The sequence below is a fragment of the Ophidiomyces ophidiicola genome (assembly GCF_022830035.1).
Source record: "Ophidiomyces ophidiicola strain CBS 122913 chromosome Unknown scaffold_12, whole genome shotgun sequence".
In the NCBI taxonomy this organism is placed as follows: domain Eukaryota; kingdom Fungi; phylum Ascomycota; class Eurotiomycetes; order Onygenales; family Onygenaceae; genus Ophidiomyces; species Ophidiomyces ophidiicola.
In genome coordinates, this window is record NW_026054652.1 from 377,964 (window position 1) to 399,453 (window position 21,490).

The 21,490-nt window shown below is 49.0% G+C and overlaps 6 protein-coding genes across 6 annotated transcripts; 5 read left to right on the forward strand and 1 right to left on the reverse strand.

Annotated features, from left to right (window-relative positions):
* Positions 1-3,845: 3,845 nt before the first annotated feature.
* LOZ57_003578 (uncharacterized protein) lies at positions 3,846-4,685 on the forward strand (the record flags this gene model as incomplete). Its single annotated transcript, XM_049252626.1, has 1 exon — positions 3,846-4,685. One exon carries the CDS (start codon positions 3,846-3,848, stop codon positions 4,683-4,685), a length of 840 nt encoding a protein of 279 aa, XP_049108467.1.
* Positions 4,686-6,744: 2,059 nt separating this feature from the next.
* Positions 6,745-8,457, reverse strand: CLB2 (G2/mitotic-specific cyclin; the record flags this gene model as incomplete). The annotated part of the gene is made up of 4 exons (XM_049252627.1): positions 6,745-6,854; positions 6,909-7,047; positions 7,103-8,362; positions 8,449-8,457. 4 exons carry the CDS (start codon positions 8,455-8,457, stop codon positions 6,745-6,747), a joined length of 1,518 nt encoding a protein of 505 aa, XP_049108468.1.
* A 1,312-nt stretch (positions 8,458-9,769) lies between these two features.
* On the forward strand, positions 9,770-11,024 carry RML2 (mitochondrial 54S ribosomal protein rml2; the record flags this gene model as incomplete). Its single annotated transcript, XM_049252628.1, has 2 exons — positions 9,770-10,861; positions 10,923-11,024. 2 exons carry the CDS (start codon positions 9,770-9,772, stop codon positions 11,022-11,024), a joined length of 1,194 nt encoding a protein of 397 aa, XP_049108469.1.
* Positions 11,025-12,407: 1,383 nt separating this feature from the next.
* Positions 12,408-13,787, forward strand: LOZ57_003581 (uncharacterized protein; the record flags this gene model as incomplete). Its single annotated transcript, XM_049252629.1, has 1 exon — positions 12,408-13,787. The coding sequence occupies one exon, from the start codon at positions 12,408-12,410 to the stop codon at positions 13,785-13,787; it is 1,380 nt and encodes a 459-aa protein (XP_049108470.1).
* Positions 13,788-14,661: 874 nt separating this feature from the next.
* LOZ57_003582 (uncharacterized protein) lies at positions 14,662-15,184 on the forward strand (the record flags this gene model as incomplete). The annotated part of the gene is made up of 3 exons (XM_049252630.1): positions 14,662-14,677; positions 14,740-14,949; positions 15,021-15,184. The coding sequence occupies 3 exons, from the start codon at positions 14,662-14,664 to the stop codon at positions 15,182-15,184; spliced, it is 390 nt and encodes a 129-aa protein (XP_049108471.1).
* Positions 15,185-16,244: 1,060 nt separating this feature from the next.
* LOZ57_003583 (uncharacterized protein) lies at positions 16,245-20,189 on the forward strand (the record flags this gene model as incomplete). Its single annotated transcript, XM_049252631.1, has 2 exons — positions 16,245-16,303; positions 16,529-20,189. 2 exons carry the CDS (start codon positions 16,245-16,247, stop codon positions 20,187-20,189), a joined length of 3,720 nt encoding a protein of 1,239 aa, XP_049108472.1.
* Positions 20,190-21,490: the final 1,301 nt, after the last annotated feature.

A 21,490-nucleotide genomic window follows, 5' to 3' on the forward strand; every position in this document is an offset into this window, starting at 1 on the left:
GGTAAGGGAGGCCGAAGAGCTCAACAATATGGCCCTCTTGGTGGTTGTCGTAGATCGCCTGTTCGTTGTTGCCCTCTCTCCTCCAGGCCGGGATGTATCGTGACAGTCGGAAGCCCGCGGAATTCACAACTCAAGGGCTGTTTCACCATGCCCAGAGACCCCGCACCCAGAGCTACCTGTTATTTGTAAAAACAAAATCGTTCTCCCCCAGTTACCCGATAGTAGTTTCGACCACCGCAAGGGATATTATACTGGAAAGCGCCATCCTGCACACTGCTAGCCCCCGCTGAAGGGCGGAGGCCCTATCCCGTCTGCAATGCTGCACTGTACGGAGTATCGTATCTCGGATGGCTGCCGCTTCCTACTGAGACAGGCTGGGATATCGCGATTCAAGCGCATGAGCTGCAGGTCTTTTGAGTTAGCTCGCTGTGAGTCAAGCGCCCTTGCTCCCGGGTCGCGTCGTGCAGGGGTGCGTTGAATCGCGCGGGCCCAAAAAGGTGGAAGAACAGAGCATAAACGTCGAGAGAAACTCACCGGGGGTTGAAACGGCAACTCCAGCTTAAACTGTAGAGCTAGCCTTGTCATTTGCACAAAGACGGTCCGCAACGGCGCATGAAGTTTCATCGAGTGGGTTGCGTTTCGACTACAAAATGATTCCAGTCGACTTAGGTAGTTAGCCCATTCGAAACTTGAAGAGCGGTTGAACGCTCAACATCTCAGCAACCCAGTGGTGCTGCTATTGGCCGTTCCTTCACTGATCAGTGACAGCGATGGTTTCGGCCCCGCGCTGCAGTAGACATAAGAGGCATGACCACGGCAGGGATTGTCATCATGGTAAGGGTTCTTTGGGCGAATAATCCGATATCCAACCCTGCATAGTTCGCAACAATAATGTCTCTAATCACAGTACCACAAACGGTCCCTGGAAATTTTACCACATCCATTTCAGCATAGTCATGTGGAAGAGACAGAATGTCCGAAGACACGATGGGGTTTCATAGAATATAGTCCAAATCGGGATATGAAAGAACGTGTTCTAACCACCATTGAATCAGCGCGAAGTTCTGTAACATCTTCACCAACTATCGCTAGCTTCATTATCAGCCCGAGATAACAATGATAATATGGACGGCAATTCTTTCATCCCTCCACACGCTATCAGAATTACGCCTGTGGTTGGCCGGCTGTGGCAAGGACCAGCTGCAGGTCTGAGGGAGGCCGCCACTTTCAAGGAATCTCCCTGATCCTGTGGGTTCGAAGGCTGATATGAATCATCAGGACGGTGCCCTCCGAGACCGAGTGGGTAGGCACATGGCCCCCATGCGGGGTAAAAGAAAGCAAAGGTCAGTGAATCCTTACGGAACGTGTCCAGGACGGCTGTTGAAGTGAATTTTTGCGGTTTGTACCTTCGGCTAATGCGGAGAGACTGGGCTTCCGGAGGCCTTGGCATAATGGTTTACCTTGTTCTCATTATTCATAGAGGGATATCTTATTCCCATTATGTGAGGAGACAGGAAGCGGCAAATGCTCTCTTCTAGCCAGCAAGGTGATGTGGGTAGCATTGTCTCGAGACCGCAACCCAAGCAATTCCACATCGAAGTTACAGTATAACATAATAGTATATGTAGGTCAGAAGCGAGCCTCCGCTTGAGGGGCAAATCAAAATCTAGTGGTGCTATTATCGATTTTTAGGTACACCCTCAACAACGGGAGCCCCGCCAAAGCAGAAGTTACCCTCAGTCCACCCGACCACAATATTTCTGAGCGGTCCACCATGGGTCACCGTTCCCGCTTAAGCCCTGATTTGTCGGGAAATGTAGCTGTAGCGCGGTAACAATATGGCTATTGACGCTCTGAAGGCAAAGTAGCAGCTGGTACGGCGGGGACAGAACACGGTAGAGCGCTCGGGCAAGTATGCAGGCCATACAGGTGTCCGATTGTTCCCCATATTTCTAAAAAAAAATTCAAATGAAATGGAAAAAAGAGAGGCTAAACAAAGGTACATTTATGATCCGATAGGACGCACTGTACATGCGTACATGGATAACATGAGGGACGTACTTTGCGTGGTCTTGAGTATGTATCGTCACAAGGTGGCGCCACAGTCTACCACCTTCGAAGTATAATTATTGATAGTTCGTCGACAGAGTTTTCAGCACTAAATATGATCGAATTTGGAACCTCACATAGAGAGGGTCATGAACACTTTCTCAAAGGCTCCTTGATAGCTCCATTCTCCTAGAAGTAGCTTCCGGGTATCTACCCCAGTAGAACACGCGGAGTTATAGTATGGGGATTGGATCTATCAAAGCTATTCCTGCGAAGATGATGAGCTAGAAAGTGTTCCTGATTTTTGGCTTCACAAAAACGCACGGAGTACTCCTGCAGACTCTGAACCGCTCCCTCTCCGTCTGCAGCTCCAGCACCTACCGGATTGACCCCGTCGAATTCCAGGCCATCGGCCTTCCAGTTCCAGATAATGGTACGGCGGTACGGTTTCTGGATCATTTTAGTAACAGCAATTGCTAGAGTCTCCTGGCGTTATGGACCATGTTCGCCAACCGTGAAACCTAACGTGGGTTGGCTCGTATAGTTAGCTAGTTGAGTGAGGTGGGATGGATTCCAGAAGGCAACCGCGTCTCTTGCATCATAAAGGGCAATGGGTTGCGGAATAAAAAGGATTGAGACAGCGGGAACGCGCACGCCCCGTACCACAAGGCTTATCTGCTCGTTTTCGGTTTCGATAATTCATCCTCCTGCCAAGTGGAGTTCACCCACAACACGGGGCAGTCAGTCAGTTTGTGGCCGCTGAGGTCTCCAGGCAGGTTAACTTGCAAAGTTGCATTTGGGGGCTGGCGACAGACTGGCGATTCGCAGGACGCAGCAATTTAGATGGTTTTTGGGCGCGAAGTTTGAACTGCTTGTCAAGAAGTTCGGTTGACTTCGTCGGCTTGTTGGTTGGACAGGGGTGTTGAGTCAGCCGGCGGGAAGCAGCTTTTCCGGAGGAACGGGGAAACGAAAGTCCGCACCACGTGAGAGGCTAGGAGGGCAACGAACAGGGCAACCCTGTTTTGCGCATCTTGATCCTTCAATCCTCCCTTTTCTTGCATGGACAGCAGTGACAGTGTCGCTTTACCCCGGGTCCTTAATTTTCAATGTTATCGACTGGGGGGAGCATACATATCAATCGCGTTTCAAAGACGGAATGTATATGTATGTATCCAACCCAGGGGACGGAGAAGATTGCATTTCCACATGCAACCAGCAACCGTCTCGCCAACATCTAGTTACATTCCGCACCCTTGTTGCAGGATATTGCTGCGAAACATCAGTTTTCTGCATTTCTGGGGGCAAAAAGCCAGCTCCCCTTGAAACTACCCGGAGCCTTTGGTAGAGCCCCTCGGTTTCTGAGGCTGACATGTGCCGTTGACATGGAGCCCCCATGAGCACCCTGAGATCGACGACGTCTTTGGGTTTAGGTTATGCTTTTGAAACATGGAACTAGTCTTGGTAGCTCAAGGTCCGCTATCACGTTGCATTAAGGATGCTCCATATGGAATGTTCTCTAGCAGCTCCTTTAGCGTTGGTACTCCGTACTCCCTTGAGAAGTATGGGTATCTGTGCATCACTGGAAGGGTATATAAGTACCATGCCGCTTCGCCGCCGGAACCATTCTTTCTAGTTCTTCTTCTCCTAAGCACCCAAATAACCTCGCTCTCATTCCTTTTTTGCCTCCGTGGCTACGTCGTTCCTTCGAGCCTAGAGCTTCATTGTCGTGTCTACGGCTTTACATTCCTTTTATTTCCTCTCAATACCCTCCTTTACAATATCCCGCACTCTTCAGAATGAAGTCCATCTTTTTCACCCTTCCGCTCCTTGCGGCTATGGCCTCGGCCAGGGCAATCGCAGCTCCAGCTGATGCAGACTGCCTTCCATGTCTAAAACCCAATTCAACTGGACTACCACAAGCACCAGCACCAGTACCAGTGCCAGTACCGGCTCCAACACTACCAGTCAAGGTGCCTGCGGCTTCTCCCCAGCTTGAACAGATCACCAAGGATATCAAGGGCGTTGTGGATTGCATGCCTAATGCGGATGGTATTGCGTCGAGCATCGCCAAACAGGTTGTGGACTCTGGTGATTTCGATATTGCCAGCGTCATCGATCAACTTGTCGCCGGGTCAGCAGGGCAGGCCCGATCTGACAAACCTATTGATATTGGCAGTATGATCAACCAGATCATTAAGATCGTCCAAGGCCTCTTTGGTACTGCTCGTACTGGACTCGATTCCAGCGTTGATGTTGGCGAAATCACCAATATTGTCTTGAGCTCTGTTGAAGGTGATATGGATTCCACGGCACGCAGCGGTGCTGGCATCGGTGCAATTATCAAGACAATCATTGGGCTTATTAGCGGCGGCCAGGGCGCTGGAGGCATCACCAACATCATCTCTAAGATCCTCGGCATGTTCACTGGTGGCCAGGGCGGCGGCATCAACATTGGCACCCTCATCACCAAGCTCATTGGGTTGATCACTGGCAAGGGTGGTTTGAGCCGCAGACAAAACAACTCCGTCGACATCGCAAAGCTCATCCAGGCCATCGTTGGCCTTTTCGGCAAGAACGGCGCCATCGACCTCCCAAAGTTGATTGAGACGATCATTGGCTTGATCCCCAAGAACTAGATTAGAATAAGCAAGCGCTGTGTGAGCGTAGAATGTCGGTGCTGGATGGAGGCCATTCTGGGGGGTGGCTTTCTGGCTTCTCCGGCCGTTGTGGCGTCATGAAGTTGTGTGTTCTCAAGCCCCGCGATGAAATACCATTTTTAGTTGATATTATTATTATTATTATTTTTCTTTCCCAGCTTGAACTGGTTGTACAATAGATGGATCAGTGACTCAATCTACATGACTGCAGAGCACATGCTTCAGAGTACCAACGAGTAATGCCTCCTCTACGCTGAAACAGCTGCTGCTTTCCTTGTTTACTCCCTTGTAACTAGCCCAACAGTTCTCGAGGATCGGCCTGGTGCCTGGGCCCTGGCGGATCGAAACACGGGGCCAAAGAAGGTTCGCGAGCCGAATCGCTGGAAACTAGTCCAACGTCGCCCAGCAAAACGTATCCCTCCACGCCGCCAGATGCCTCTTCAATACGGGCACCAAGGGGCCAGACAGCACGCTGCTCCGTCAAAACCAAGCGTTACACGCCTTTCTCTATACACGCTCTGACCCATGATTCTCAGACATGCAGGTGGGCCTGCCTCTCATTCTCAGAGGGTGGAGGTGGTTTTAGTCTGCTCGTGAGCCGGGCGCCCAGGCGGAAAACCTCGCCGACGGGGCCCCTCCAGCAGCCCACCCGGCCAAAACGATAGCGCAGCGTTGCACAGCGAGAGCGCTTTTTTCCAGGGCAGTCAAGGCTCGGCACGGCGGTTTTCAGCTCTGACTAGCGCGTGCTGCCAGGAACAGGCGGCGACGGGGCAGGTTTTGAGGCCCATAGTCACTAACTACCACTGTGTTGTGTGCCTGATGAGCGGTGCTACGATGGGCCCCATACTTTCTGGGCTGCAACGATGTTGGGACCTCTCGCTGCTACAACGGGCCGAGGCGGCTTTGCGGATGTTTCCATTATTCTCACTATTTTCTTTCTTTGTTGGAGCTTCCCTTCTGTGGTGCTCGCAAGTTCCTCGGAACGACCTCATTTTACAAATCGCAGGAGCCCGTTTACGGTCGAGTCTACTTCGTGCTGAGTAGGCTCTCCATCGCCCCGTATATCTCGGTACCAAGTTCTCTCTGAAAATTTTAGGCGAGCATGCGACTCCTAAGCGGGGCGATGTGGCCAAACGTCGTTTTATCTAAACATGGTTGGCTCCTTAGACTAGAAGCTGTCGAAGTGGGCTACCTCTGAGACCTCCGGGCGTCAAATGACTTCCTATGGAGTACTGAGTTAGAGACGCCCCTTAACAGATGCGGAACGGTAAACGCAGTGGCGGTAATATTCACTTAAACATAGATAGCAGCGCAAAAGGCAGAGCAAAACGCAGGGCCATGCATATTTACAAAGCCGTAGGAACGAGCAATGGCAGCAGAAGGCAAGAGCAGATAGAGAGAAACCCATGGCAAGACCAAGCAATCACCGGCGCCGAAGCATCAAAGAAAAGATGAAGAAACAAGTAAAACACCAGTCTCTCGGAAATCAAGGCCTCGCATCACTTTTTATGAACATTGCTCTATCTCCTGAGACCACCAATCCCGCTCCCCATATCCGTCGATACAGCCCCCACCCCAGCACACCCTCAGCAATATAGTCATTTCCTTGCACAGCGGGGATATGCTGAGCTGCTCGCACTGAATGCTCCTGAGTATGAACAGAGTAGTAGTAGAATGCAACCTCGCGGTTCCCAACGCCAGACGAACCCAGCATATGTAGAAATCAAACAACATAGTCAACAAACAAATAGACGGCGATGCTTTCCAACCATAACTCACTCGAACACCTTGATTAAGCGCAGCCAAAAAGAGAAGAAGAAACTTGGGGTTGATGCTAGGGCTCTGCAGCGATGTAAAGGCATACTGCTTAGACAGGGGATGCAAATAGGATCATTATACAAGCACCTCGAAGCCTTAACCAAAAATATCTTCGACAGCAGATGCGCAGACGGGTCTAGCCTTGAATACAACATGGTCAACCCCACGTCAAAGAAGAGGTAGAGGGGAGCGTGACAATAAGCAGAAATACAATTGAAAATCAACTGGATTCCTGAGAACGCTCTTGCTGGCGCTCCTGTTGGCGGGTGTCATCTTTGCGAAGATACAAAGCCCGGTATTTCTTGGCCCAATGACGAGCGTGGAGTGAAGCTGCCATATACTATTAGTTAACCATTCCCGCTAACACAATGGGCTCGCGAATACCTTTCAAAAATCGCTTGCTCGCGTATTTTTTATGGAATGCTTCATGGGCGACAGGACGGTAAAGGTAGTCAACCATGAGATGGAAGACAGGAAGAATTTCTTCTTTTGTATAGCCAGCATAGTATGAGATCGTGGAATCCTAGATACGTCCATGTTAGCACATAGTTTCTTGGTAGGTAAGTGAGGAAATTTACCCATGGGCCGCGCTCAAGTATTAAACGGGCAAAGTACATGGCGGCAGCAGCGATGTGGCTCTGGCGGTAACCCATAAATCGATGATCAAGCAGGCTTATCTCCATCAAGAATTTGCCAAATGTTCGAGTTTGGACATCATAGTTGTCTGCTTTAGAAATGCGTCGTAGGAAATTCATTGGGTTGGGATAGCTAATATCGTAGTTCAATGTAGCAAGAATGTGGCGTTCGGCATCAAGGATTTCCTTGTCTGAAAAGGTATCATCGGCGACGTGGCTGAAAGTTGCGACATGAGGCGAGAGCACTTCTTCATATTTAGCAGCGATGAACATCGCGGCAACACCAACAAGCTGCAAGCGATCTAGAGCAACCATATCGATAGACAAGAAGCGGTCGATGATGTTGACAGTAAGGAAGAGGGTTTCAGGTAGAAGTCGGAAGCGAGTATGAACTTCAATGAGCCAGTCGACTAAGATGCCACGCATTTTCCATTCTAATTCTTCCTGATAATCAATGTAGTCAGGGCATGGCATGGTGTGAGGCTCAATGTCTCGGAGGTAGTCGAAAATTTCGACAACGTATTCAGACACCATCAAGGGGTCAAAGGCATCTTCTGCATCAAGGTCCACGATCTGTTCTAGCTCTTGTTCATCATCGTCTAATGCTTCTTCTGCCTCATCCGCGGATTCAGCCCCGGCCTTAACACATTCTTTGAATATCGTCGTCTTCTTGCCACTGTCGACCTTTTTCCGCGGTGGCTCTTCTGTCGTTGAGTTACTCTCGCTTTCAGTAAGAGTTTTTTGGCTTTGCGGCCGCTTCAGCTGAGTTCCACCCATCACCCCAGAGCCGCTTGCAGGCCGTTTTGCTTCAGCTTCACGTTTATTCACGTCTCTGGCGCCAAGAGCAGACCGAGAAGTGTTATTACGCGTGATTTTTTGAATTCCACCAGTCTGTGTGGAAGCTTTGGATGTCAAGGCAGCACGGCTGCCAGTTGCCTTTTTCACTTCTTTCGATTCCTTCACGTCAACGGTTTCTGTTTTGGTGACATTGCTAACATCGCCAAGTGCCGCGCGCTTTCGCTGGGCCCCGGTAGTTGCAGCAGTAAGTGCATTTGATTTTGATTGCAAGGCCTTCGTTGAAGCCGAGATATTCACTTGCCCTTCTGGGCCAGCCAACGCAGCAGCTTTCGCCCTGGTAAGGCGCGTCGAAACGGCGTTTTCGTCATTTTCATTATTAACGGCACGTTGCCGTAAGCTTCTAGCCTGTATAGAAGTTATTAGTTTATGTTAAATAGACGGGTGTAAGATCGAATTCTTATTAAATAATAAGTGAGGGGTAAATGACTTACAGGTGGCATTTTAACAGATTCTAAACATTAACTGTACACAATACAGCAGTAAAGCAGAAAATCTAGCCGAAAGAAATGATCTTTTCGGGAGTAGTGCTAGAGTAATATTAGCTATTCCTTACACGACTGGAAAGAGACATCTGCGTGGCTTGGCATACCGAAGGTGGACGGACTACTTGATGTGGTGTGTTATAGCTGTGAATTTAAGTGGTCAATGGACAATTGAGGATTTTTGACGTCCTTTGATTGCTGTCGTAAAATATGGAAGATATCAAAGCCTTTTGTGGACACGAGCGTGTTTTGACTGTACATAACAACACGGGGTTAGCTATCGTCCGAGGATTGATCCGTGTTGTACCCAATGCCAACTAGGTTGATGCTACAGGCGCGAAGAGTTTGGGATGGGAATGGTGTCTTACACTTGACTGATGTCTTCAGAGTGTCGTGGTCGTGATCTAGAACAGAAAATGTCGCTCAATTCTCGTGTACCGGCTTTGATATTGTCTGGTGATACTCGCGTCTGGAAATATGAGAAGGCAAAACTATCGCGATATGAAGTTGAAATTAAGACTGCAGAGTATCAGCAGTGATGAAGACAAAAGAGTCAAGAAGAATAGAGCGCGAATGTGAAGGGGAGGAGGGAGAAGGTATCAGGCTCATTGGTGGTGAAAGGAAGTGGAAGGACAAAAAGCTCTTGAGGCGACGGTTATTATGGTGGTTGTGCATACGAGGGTGATACATACCATACCGCCCATTTTGTAACTTAATGAACGGAAATCGTACCTAAGATTGTGGTATTGGCCGAGCAACGATGTAACTGCATTACCAGGGTGGAGACAAGATCATGACAAAGGAAGCGCGAAGGACAGGGCGCTAGGGCCAAAACATTGCCCGTTGTCGAGGCAACAAACCCTGGCCAGGCCGTGTATGTTATCGAAATACAATAACACATGGACGTGACTGGTACCGTCACGCGGCGCGCCTCAAGCCATTCCTGATTTGGTTAGTGTATTTTTGCATTTATTCCATCACCTTGGCATTTATGTTATATAAGCGGACATGTGGTCACGTGGGAAAACTGAAGCCAAAAGATTTTCACTGCACCAGTGATACCGTATTACTGAGCACTCATTCATCCATTGCAATCCAGTTAATTGGGGGAAGCTAAATCGGAATATCTGGGATGTGACTTGCTGGCCTGGTTGTGGTTTTTTTTTTTTTTTTTTTGCATTGTTGGGAATCAAATTAGAAGAGGTGTCATTTCACCCCAGCTTTCTTTCAACTCAGTTTCGCAAAGGACCGACGCATACTTGAATCCGTGATGCTGCAACCTCGTATATCCTTGCGAGGTTTCCAGCAATCCTGCAAATGCTTTTCTTACATATTGTCGCGAACGTATTCTGCGGCCGTTGACCCTCAAACTGTCACCTCGGGGTCGCCTTTTGATGCCTCCCTCACTTTTGCTCCTCCACCTTCCCGCGAAAAGGAAGGGCCCCAAATACGAACCTACAAGCCCCGGACTCCTGGAACAAGACATCTTCGAAGACCGATAAACGAGCATTTATGGAAAGGCAGACCAGTCAAAGAATTAAGTATCCCAAAAAAGGGTCAGGGCAAGGGTGGCCGCAATAATTCCGGCCATGTCACGGTCCGACATCGTGGAGGTGGCCATAAACGGCGCTTAAGGACAGTTGATTTTGATAGAAAGGAACCGGGCCCGCATTCTGTCGAGAGAATTGAATATGATCCCAACCGAAGTGCACACATTGCCCTCTTACGCTCGAAAGCTACAAAACAGCTGAGCTACATACTCGCTGCTGAAGGAATGCGGGAGGGTGATGTCGTACAGAGTTATCGAGCGGGTATCCCAAAAGACCTGTGGGATAGTATGGGTGGTATTATCGATCCTGGTATTTTGGCTGCAAAAACTGCTTGGCGTGGTAATTGTCTACCTCTCCACATGATTCCAATTGGAACTACAATCTACAATGTTGGACTCCATAAAGATGGGCGTGCGCAACTTTGTAGAAGCGCGGGTACGTTTGCTACAGTTGTCGCAAAGGCCATCGATCCCCCCGATCTCGAAGCCGATGTCATCACAGATGAAACCGGCGAAACCAAGACGCTCACCCTCCAGGACAAGCACAAGTTAAAGAAGCTATCGGAAAACGTGACTATTCGGCTCAAGAGCGGTGAAATTCGATTCATCAATAAAGATTGCTGCGCAACCATTGGTGTTGCGAGCAACTCAAGCTATCAATATAGACAGCTGGGCAAGGCTGGTCGTAGCCGTTGGCTAGGTATCCGGCCCACTGTGCGTGGTCTTGCAATGAACGCAATGGACCATCCTCATGGTGGTGGCCGTGGTAAGTCGAAGGGTAATGTTGATCCTAAGAGTCCTTGGGGTCTTCCAGTATGTGATCACCTTCTACTGTTGGTAATATCTGGCTTGCTTTTACTGATGATCATCATAGGCGAAATCTGGTTACAAAACCCGACCGAAACGCAAGGTCAACAAAGCTGTTATCACCCCCAGAGTGCGCAACCAAGGAAGACGTCGCAGGGGCTACAATTAACATATTTTGTACTATATCAAAAACTTGGATTGCCCAGGACTGGGTCATTACATATTTCTCCCATATCTGCAACTCCGTGTCAGATTATCTCCGGAAATTTGATAGATGTGGCTTGTATAATATATGCATCGTCTTCATTTGAATGACCGTGATGACAGACAGCTCTAGGTTCAGATATGCATCATGTTCGTACTTCGCATAGACTGACCGAATGGTGCATTATTGTTGGCTAAAATTACTCTGTAGCGCAGAATAGATTTATGGGATGTCTAGGCTCTGTAATCCTGATGCACCATCTGTCGCGACCGTTTTAATTTTCTGTGTGGCTGTTTGCACAGTTTCCCCCGTTAAAGTGCCCTAAGTATAATCCAACATTTCCTGCTGATGTAGTTAGTTACTCATCGATTGAAACTCCTTTGACTTCGCAACATACAAACTCTTGTTTGACCCATCATATTACGCGCGCCACAGTGCAAGCTATATGGTGCAGAAACTAGTTATGCCCTATGAGAAGGCCTAGGATACTTGAAGCCTGATCCAATCATGGAAAACCGTCCCTTCGCCTTTGAAACCACTAGTTCGCAGGGGTCCCTGTGCTCTTCAAGATTCAAACGCGATTTAACATGCATGACACCATGATACAACGCGATACCCTACAAGCAAGCAAAAAAAAAAAAAAACAACTACCTGATTCCCCTCCCTTTGCACGCGCTGCGTCGCGTCTATGCGCGTTGCCAGCATCCCCGCGTCGAGGGGCATCGGCTAGACTTTGGCTAGGCGCGGTCTTCTTTCTTCAAAACCTGTTGCGGTCAGCGAGTGGTGAGCGCCGACTGGCCCGAGCCAGGATGACCGCGGGAAACATTTGCGGGGACGCAGGCGGCGGTTCGCCAATAATGGCCGAGCGAGGTCGTGATGCGACGGGAAACACGCCTGTTTCTATGCGGCCCAGCGCGCGCCATTCATCACGTCCAGAAAAAACCTTCACTTCAACCACCGCGTCTGTGTCGCGATGAGGGCTGCTTTCGCCCGTACGCTGCTGAGGGAGGGGCTCCTCCCTCGGGTCCCGTCCTTCACGGCTGGACTGACTCTAGATCCCAGAATGTATTTGGCCCCGCTTCAGCGCATCCTTTTCTGATTCCATTATTTTATATCTTGATCTGAGATACTTTAATGACTTTCTCTTTGGCTGTCATTTCATACTCGTCCTTCATTGTACCTGCGTCTATATACATAGCCTAGGAAAGCGTTTGACCAACATATTCTTGACATCGAGGAAACTTCTTCTCTTCGAAACAGGCACTGTCAATTGTGCTACTGCCAATCATACCCAAACTGTGCAATTGAGGTGTTGTATTTTTGACCTCTATTAGAGTTGAAATCACAATGAAACGGCAATTTTCAGCCATCAATCTCTTCCTAGATAAGAAGATTCGTGATACTCTTTTATGGCACGTCACAAAAGCAGATCTTGTATCTCTGCGGCTGGTGTGCCAGGAATTGAGTATCCAAACCGCTTCCACGCTGTTTGCCAAAGTTGAGATTCACTTTCGAAGCACCACATTCACCCGGCCCGCAAGGATGGCCGCGCTTGAGCGTATCGGTGGATTTGTCAAGACACTCACCTTCCGAATTTTGCATTTGCCGGAGACATTTTTGCCACCGCTGCTTAATCCGCATACTGGAGAGGAACTGACCTTTGTTTACATGCCTCAAATCCATGCGCCTCTGTGCACAGGGTCAAGACTCAGTATTCCTAAATACGGATCATGGGAAATGACGGATCTTTTGACAAAGCAATATCCACCACTGTTCCATGCCGCTACCAATATCCCGTCATTCATCCGTGCATTCACAGCAATGCCGTCTCTTTTTCACCTGGTAATCTCCTGCGATGGCCAGGCTCCCAGTCACCGCTACCGGCGCAGTATTGTCGACTACGCTCTTATATCACTTCGTATAGCCATTGAGCAGGCGCCTTTAACACGACTTAAGGAATTATCCCTGCTCCCAGTTCATCCCTCGGCGCTTCTTTACCTTCGGCACATAGCTGGTTTTGGCGCCTCTCCGGCAGCGGGGAAAAGGTGGATGCAGATACAGAAGCTGAGGATTCACATGGACAGCTTTCCTTTCGTGGCTGGAAATCCCACCGACCACCTAAAATTTCTGCATTCGTACCTTGAAGGGTATAAAAATATAACGAAACTTGAGTTTCGTTGGTTAGGGGAAAAGGGACCGTGCCCGTTTACATTGTCAACAGAGCCATGTCTGAAAGCTTCCTCAAAGCTCTTGCCGGTCTCTCCCAAATACGTGGCCTCTAGGAGGTTGAAGCCAAAGCCGCTCACGTTTCCCTCTCTTTGCTATATGGAACTACAAAACGCAGTAGTAGACGCAACACAAGTATCATCATTCATTCTAAACCACCGCCGCACTGTCCGAGAATTCAATTTTGAAGAAACCACGTTGCGCAGGGGAACTTGGGACGAGGCTCTAGCACCCCTTACTCGAAAGCTCTCTGGTAGTTCACGGCGAAATAAACAGTCCCTTCCCGTGGAGGTTATGGAAGTGCCAATCATGTTTAGTCCGGTAGGAATGGATGTACGCCAACTCCAGAACGCGATTATGGAAGAAGTGAGGAGGGGTTGCTTAAGGCACTCCAAGCCATACACCAATCTGCAACGGGCGACACCGAAAACTCGTGGGCTGTGGTGCAAGCCGGATCATGTGAAACGATTTTTTCGGTCTTCAGTTTTAGGTTGGAGATGAGATGGGTTTGCTTTTACGGAGTAGCCGTTTATATGTGCGGATTACGGAGTAGCTGGCTACTTTGTTCCTATATATTGCTGGGGAAGGGCGTTTGGCGGTGAAGCGGAGCCAAACCAGGAAAAGGCGGGAGGGAGGCATGGACAAAAAAGGGTTGCGGAAACAGCGGCGTTTTCCTTCAGATGATTAGGCAGTTAGCCAACTAACAGGTGATCGACGAGGTTGATTCTGGTAGAGACTTGTCGTCGCTGTTGGCGTCGCATTGTCGGGCTTCCTTGCTAGTTCCATTTGAGAATGGTCGTGTGCCTCGGCTCTCGTGGCCGCACTGTTGAAGACGACGGTGGTGTCTGAGATCTTGGAATCTTAATTTGAAGCATGGATTGGCACCTCCAAGCTGTGATCCGCCGAGCCCCGTGTTCCGCGTGGGATTTCCCATATGAAGATCCTCTACTCGGTGCTCCGTACATCGCATCTTAGGCCAAGAGCTGAAAGCTCGTTGGGGCATGCGCCCGCGATAGCTGCGTTGACTGACGGGCCGGGCGCAACGAGCTTTGAGCACATCCCCCCGGAACTAGTCAGATCCGTAGCTTTCGGGGGGTTCTTGTCCCCACGCCACGGAGTTTCGGGCGACGTGGAAGAAAAGCTTGACTTTGTGGAATTTGCATGCTCTTGGGTTGAAGGAGTTTGTTAGGGCGGCGCCTCGGCATCATCTGGGGCATTTTCATGGGGAAATTCACATGCACTCGGTCTGAATTCTGTGGACATATAATCGCATCTCGTTCCACTCATTTCTGTCCATCGCTCTGAAATTACTTGATACCTCTTGACTGCATCTTAGATCTCACCTGCCTCTCTAGATACCCCCAAGTTCGTCGCAATGCCTCTCCATAAACGTAAGTCTTCGTCTCGTTGATCCGCCACCCCCATAACGGGTCTGCTGACGTTCTGGCTCCAGCAAACTTCAACTCTTCCGTCGCCTTCGACGTGATCAACGACGTCCTTGCCGCTGACAATGAGGAGCGCGAAAACGCCGTCAAGAGCGCCAAAGCCGTCTTCTGTTTCACCTTGACCAACGACAGCGGCGAGACCGAGAGCTGGTATCTCGACTTCAAGGACAAGGGTGTCGCTGGCCAGGGCACTGCTCCAGAGGGCGGAAAGGCCGATGGTTAGTTTGATCCCCAGTGATTTCGCTGCGTCTAATACCTGCGGAGGCTGATCAATGAATCCATTCTGCAGTCACCTTGTTGCTCAGCGACGCTGACTTCGGCTCCCTCATCACTGGCTCCTCCAACGCCCAGCGTCTTTTCATGGGTGGCAAGCTCAAGGTTCGAGGCAATGTCATGAAGGCGATGAAGATGGAGCCTATCCTCAAGAAGGCCCAGACCAAGGCTAAATTGTAAACGGACCCCGGTGGCTCCACGATGCTGATTCTATCGCACTAAAAAGCCTGGACGCACGCATATGGGTTACTGGCATAGACTGTGATATTATGAGTGCGAGGACCGTTGGTGATTTATGAACCGTATCACCTCGGTTGTAAATGTTGCGTTTCAAGTCTGAATGTTTTCTTTCAGGTACTACGTCCGCTGGACCGCCATGTATTTTACCATGTATTCAGTTGAATGATATCTAAGATACACAAGACCTGTGTTTACCTTGTTTGCAGCACTGTAGCCAGCGGCCGTAGGAGCTGACCCTACGGCATGCTTCGCGCTTGGTTGTCCAAAGGGCCGTAACGGCTTTCAACCCGATCAACAAGCGTTGGATCAAGCACAAATAACAACACCAACACAAAGCCGCGGCGACGCCAGCCTTTGACGGCGCCGCAAAAATATTGTCCCGATCACGTGTCTGCTCGTTTGGGACAGCAGCTTGGCAGGCAGTCACGGCAGAAAAAAGGGAAGCGTCCCAAGAGCGGCGACACTAACCTCCACCTGCCCATCAAATTTCTTAGTCGAGGCGTCGGCGCATACCCTCCTGCCTTATCCTCGCGCTGCGCCTTCTTCTTTGCTCCCAACTACCTTCCCTCATTCTCCCTGGACCTTCCCGACTTTCCTTGTGCTCCTTCCGCCCCGCCGACGTTCCCCGTCGCGTCTACTTAAAGCCCGTTGTTTTCCTCTTTGACCATCTACTTTCTCAAGTCGAGCAGTCTCTCGTGTATTTTCTCGGATCGTTTCGTTCACAGCCAATTCTAACGTCGATACGTGAGCTAGTCAAGTTATCTGTTGCATTGCCCTACTTCATAGCTGTTCCATCGCGTCGTTACCTCAACTTCGTCTTTGTGTTGCTTCAAACCTCCCAGGCTTGCGTGCGAGTGGTGCGCTCCGCGCTTGGTGTCCTCTCAGCGTCTCTGCGTTGACATATCCGGAGCATTTCCTGTCAAGCCAATTGCTCCGGATCAGTTTACTGTCCCAAAGAGGGGCCGAGATCCAGGGCTCTAAAACAACTGGACTGGATACAATGTCGATGAATACAGATACGCCCCAACGGGCCACAGCCGCCCAGTTGGCGAAGAGAAAGTAAGTACCTAAATCCATGGCTTTTCACCCTAGCATTGTTAATGGCCCTTGTGCATTGACCTGGCTTGCTATTTACCCTCCGCCAAATGTCTTCTGCCTCACTTTGTATCATGCTTGTTCAACATCCGATCTATTGGCCTTGAGACTCTATCATAGGCATAGGCGTGATTCTTCATACCGTCCTACATTCTTTTGTGTACCATGAACATTTCTAATAGGTCATAGAATCAAGCCATTAGGCCAACGGCGACCTAACGTTAGTACTCCAAGTACGCCAGCGTTCAACAACCCAACTCCCTTTTCCAACGTTGATCCCAACCTCGTATCAAATCCATTTGCCTTACCGGCTTCAAATGGGTTTTCATTCAGTCAACCTGCCAATTCTCAAAATACCCCCACACCTTCAAGTTTTGGAAACCAGAATAATGCATCTTTTGGATTCTTCGGGTCCCAAACTAGCTCTGCCCCCCCGTCGTTCAATTTTTCGGCTTCAACGACGAATCAACAGGTGAAAAATCCTTTCAGCAGTTTTGCATCCAACCCAGAATCCAATTTCCAAGGATTCCAAGGAAACACGTTCAATAACCCATCTACCGGGCAGAGTGGGCAAGCGGACAATAATAATATTTTTGGGAATAGTGGACTCGGTTCTCAGCAGACCACAAGGGCAGAATCTCCATTTGCGAACAACCCTACTACATCTAGCGGTGTTTTCTCGGCGCCGGCTCCTTCGGACAGTGATAGTTTTGCTCAGCCAACTAGCGGTAGCTTTTTCTCCGCCTCCCAGCCGTTCATGACTGGCGCCGCCTCTGAAGAGGCTGAAAGACCTGCTGACTTTATGCAAATGTCTCCAGACGGAAAGCCCGATGCTGGTGTTGCTTCTTCTAATATTTATAACTTCCCCGCGCCTTCCCAGCCAGATTTCACTTCGTGTGCAGCCACGTCCGCTCCTGCTTTTACACTCAGTGACTCGTCCGGCCAGGCCAACCCTGCAGCTACGTCTGGTCCTGCTTTTACAAACAGTGGCTCGTTCAGCCAGGCGAACTCTGCGGCTACGCCTGGTCCTGCTTTTGTAAACAACCGCATCGACCATTTAGATTACCCAGTCTTGTCTACTCCTCTTTTTACACTCGGTTGCCAGTTCCGCATGAACCAGCCTACAGCTTCGTCTGCTCCTGCTTTTACCCTCGGTGGCTCGTTCAACCAGGCGGATCCTGCAAGTGCAGCGGCCTCAAGCACTCCGGCTACTTTTGCGGGCTTTTCCGAACCACCACCTTTTCCAAGCACCCCTTTGTTATCTGGGTTCGTAGCGCAACAGAATAATTTCCAGCACCCATTTTCTACTTCCACCCAAAGCATGGAAACTGCAGCTGTCGCTGGGAATGGATTCTTTGGCGGCGTTAGCACCCCAGACGCAGGTGCTTCAAATAACATGTTTGCGAATCTCAACACAGCTAACGGAGGAGCCGAATCTTTGGGCACGCAGGGAAATTCGTTTGTTTCTCAACCCCAGCAGCCCTCATTCAGCAATTCACTTTTTGGAGACACCAGCAGACCTCAAGCAATTGGATCCTCGACTCCATTTACAAGCTCTCCTGAGTCTAAGTCTACTAGTGCGTCATTCTTTACGCCCTTGGCCACACCTGCTTTCTCGTTTTCTCCTCCATCTAAGAAGCGATCGTTTGGAGACATTTCTGGAGAGTCAACTACCTCTACGGCGACCACAGCTGTGAACGAGACCTCTTTGCTTTCTAGCACAACTCAGCCAGCGCACATCAAATCAACTACACCGAGGTCATCATCTTCACGGACGGAATATAAGCACTTCCCCTCTTCATTTTCTAAGCGACCAAAGTGGGCAGAAACTTCTCCTGAGGAACCAGACTCCGCAGCAGAATTATTTAGATTAATTGCTGAAACCTATGCCAGAGAAAAGGCTTGCACCTCTTCACAAGAAGCCACCGCATCGATTTCTAATAAGCCACTTCTTTCCTCAAGTTTAACTAGCGGTGATAACACTGATTCGCCACCCACTTCTGTATTTGACAGTTCCATCTCCAAGGGACCAGCAATATCGCCTTTAAACACTGTTGCCGAGAAACCTGCAGAAAAGCAAACTGATGTTATTGGTTCTATTTCTCCGCCTGTCAGTACAGCTCTTGGGCCTTCTGGCAGTAATACGAAAACAACATTTGCTTCAACTAAGTTCAGCGGTTCAGCCCTTGTCGATACTCAGAGTTCACAAACGGGTGTTTCTTCGAAAAAAGCGGCATATACCGATCACAGTACTGAAACCCAGTATGATGTACAATCAGATGTGGCACAGCTCATTCCCCCAGAGGAAGAGATCCCAGCTGGCTTGAATGGCGCAGAGAAAGCCGATTGGATAAAACGGTGGCGTTTCCAGTATATTAACGCTAGTTTCCAACAGCAGGTTGCTAGCTTTGATGCTAATTCTAATGATTTTGAGCCTCTGATTGCTTATTATATCATGCTCCGGAACCAGATTGGGTATCCGTGTTTTATGGTTAGCCAATACCAAGCTATCTCACATGGAAGCAGTCAATCTTCTTGTGATACAGAAATAATTCCTGCCCGAGATGAACAGGAAAAGGCTACCTTAGAGAATGAGGCTGTTCCAAGCTTGGTGTCCAGCAAACAAAATGATATAACGACCTCTACAGTTTCTGCTTTAAAGAAACGAAAGGCTGATGGCGATGCGAATGAGGCGCCTGTTGGTCAAATTGGTAAACGTGTCCGGTTCGCGTCAGACTTGAATGATAAAGAAGACCAGGGAAATACTACAGAGGAATTTTCAGACGACGAGCAGCAACCTTCTTCGACTCTGCGTATGTTTATTAACTCTTATGTGGCTGCGCAAGAGCAGGAGCCGTCAATTCAACCTAAAAGTTTGAGCGAAGAACGAAGTGGAAAAGAGCCTTCTTCCGTCTCTTTGCAAAATACGTCTGAGATCATGCCTTCTTCTGTCTCTTTGCAAGAAACCCCTAAGACCATGCCTTCTTCTGTCTCTTTGCAAAATACGCCTGAGATCATGCCTTCTTCTGTCTCTTTGCAAAACACTCCCAATACTTTGCCTTCTGACAAGGGCGTTGACACACCGCCTTCTGGTAGCCGAAGTTTGTTCGATAGAGTTGAGAAAGATCCCAATGGCCACCTTCGCCGCGAGATTCACAACGAGGGTACCACATCATCATCAAAAAAGACCGCCGACCTAACTTCGTCCCTCATGGATGGGCCGAAGTTTGCCGCCTCTTTTGGTAACTTCGGATCTATCGCAACACCACAGATTTCGTCTGCAGCCGATGCAAATACCGGATCCCCGTCTCGTGATACCTTGAAAGCTAACGGGGATACTCCAAAAGCAACGCCATATAAGTCATCAACTATTGCTAGCACCAAGTTAGGCCTACCTGCAAGCACCTTTGTCGAGCCAAGCCCTGCCCCAGCCCCGACTGTATCCGTTACTTCCGTTACTGATTCAACTGAAGAAGCCGAAAAGCTCCCTCAAGTGGACTTAACGAAAGGCGGCGCTGGTGAAGAAGACGAAGATGTGAAGTTCGAAGTGCGTGCCCGTGGTCTCAAGCTCAACGAGGGAGCTTGGGAAATCAAGGGACTCGGCGCACTTCGAATTTTAAAAAATCGAAAAAGTGGCCGGTCACGCATGCTACTTCGGGCGAGCCCGAGTGGCGGCGTGATCCTCAACTCTCTCTTGTTCCCCGAGGTCGAGTACCGACAGCGGGGGAACTCCGTCAAGTTCCTCGTTCCGACTTCTCAGAAGCCGGAACAGTGGGCCTTGACGGTCCGGACCCCTGCCATGGCGGCGGAGCTGAGCTCGGCCATGGAGGGGTGCAAGAGGAGGGAGTAGGGGGTGTTTTTTTGTTTTTTTTGTTTTTTTGTTTTTTTGTTTGCGCTGCTTTGTATTTTTTATTTTTTTATATTTTATTTTGTATCAGGACACACTGCTTGGACATGGTGCAAAGGGATGGGCTGTCGGTTCTGTTCATGCCTACACATATTCTTATTTGTTTATTGATTTTTTGCATTTGCTTTCTTTTCTTACTTTGTATGCACTTCCTCGGCAGGGCTCGCCTTCGTGGCCTAGGCTCTGTCCGAGGCTGTTGCAGTTTTTTCTTGTACTTTCTTTTAGTTTTGCGTGTTTCTGTTTCTTGTTTTTGCTTTTCTTCTTTGTATGCACTTCCTCAGCAGGGCTCGCCTTCGTGGCCTAGGCTCTGTCCGAGGTTGTTGCAGTTTTTACTTGTACTTTCTTTTAGTTTTTGCATGTTTTTTGTTTTTGTTTTAGCATGTTTGTGTTTGGCATGAACAGGGTCAGCAGGTCATCTGTTTGCATTGTGTCCAGGTAGGGTGTCCTCTTTTATGTATCTAAAATGTTTTTGCAGCGTTTGTTTTTGGGCGTTTTGCGGCGTTTGTTTTGCAGCGTATTTATATTATATCTTTTAGCATTGCATTAAATAGATTGAGTATATAGTACTTATGACACCGTCATGTTATCTTTTAAAGTGCAATTGGAGCCATGATTGACTTGATGCTTTTAGCTGATTTCCCCATAAGTCATGCCTAGTTACATAGTTACCATGCCTCACTTCAGCATGATGCTGACAGGTCTGTTGGCTAAATATGTATAAGTACTTATATAAATATACAGGCCCTATATATATCTGCAGGATTTTCCTTCGCTAAAGAGTTAAGATACAGTATTTTGGTAAGCGAACGCTGTTGATTATCAACAAACGACCTCACCTCCCAAATACATAGTTCATCGAAGAAAAATCCTGATGCCACATCCTTGCTCTTATCAAGATGATGTAACTGGGCTAAGAGGCCGTTGGCCTTCGTTGTACTGGTTGACTCCGATGCCACCTAGACTTGGGAATTGTGAAAAGTCTCTCGTTCAATTTTGATCACCGCTGAAATCATGGGTGCCAGATGTGAGACTGAATGTATGCAACCAAAGAGCACTTGTCAAGCCTCACGGTCACACTGAAGGTCTCAATACGAGTTTTTTTCCGGTGCAATCAGATATTATCCCGTGTTTCTACATACGAGAGGGTTTCGTGCATATTGTACGCACATACGGAGTCTACAGTAGGGCGGTGATACATACGATGATGCCCTGGGACGAACGCTCTTTGCAGCTCACACCACGCG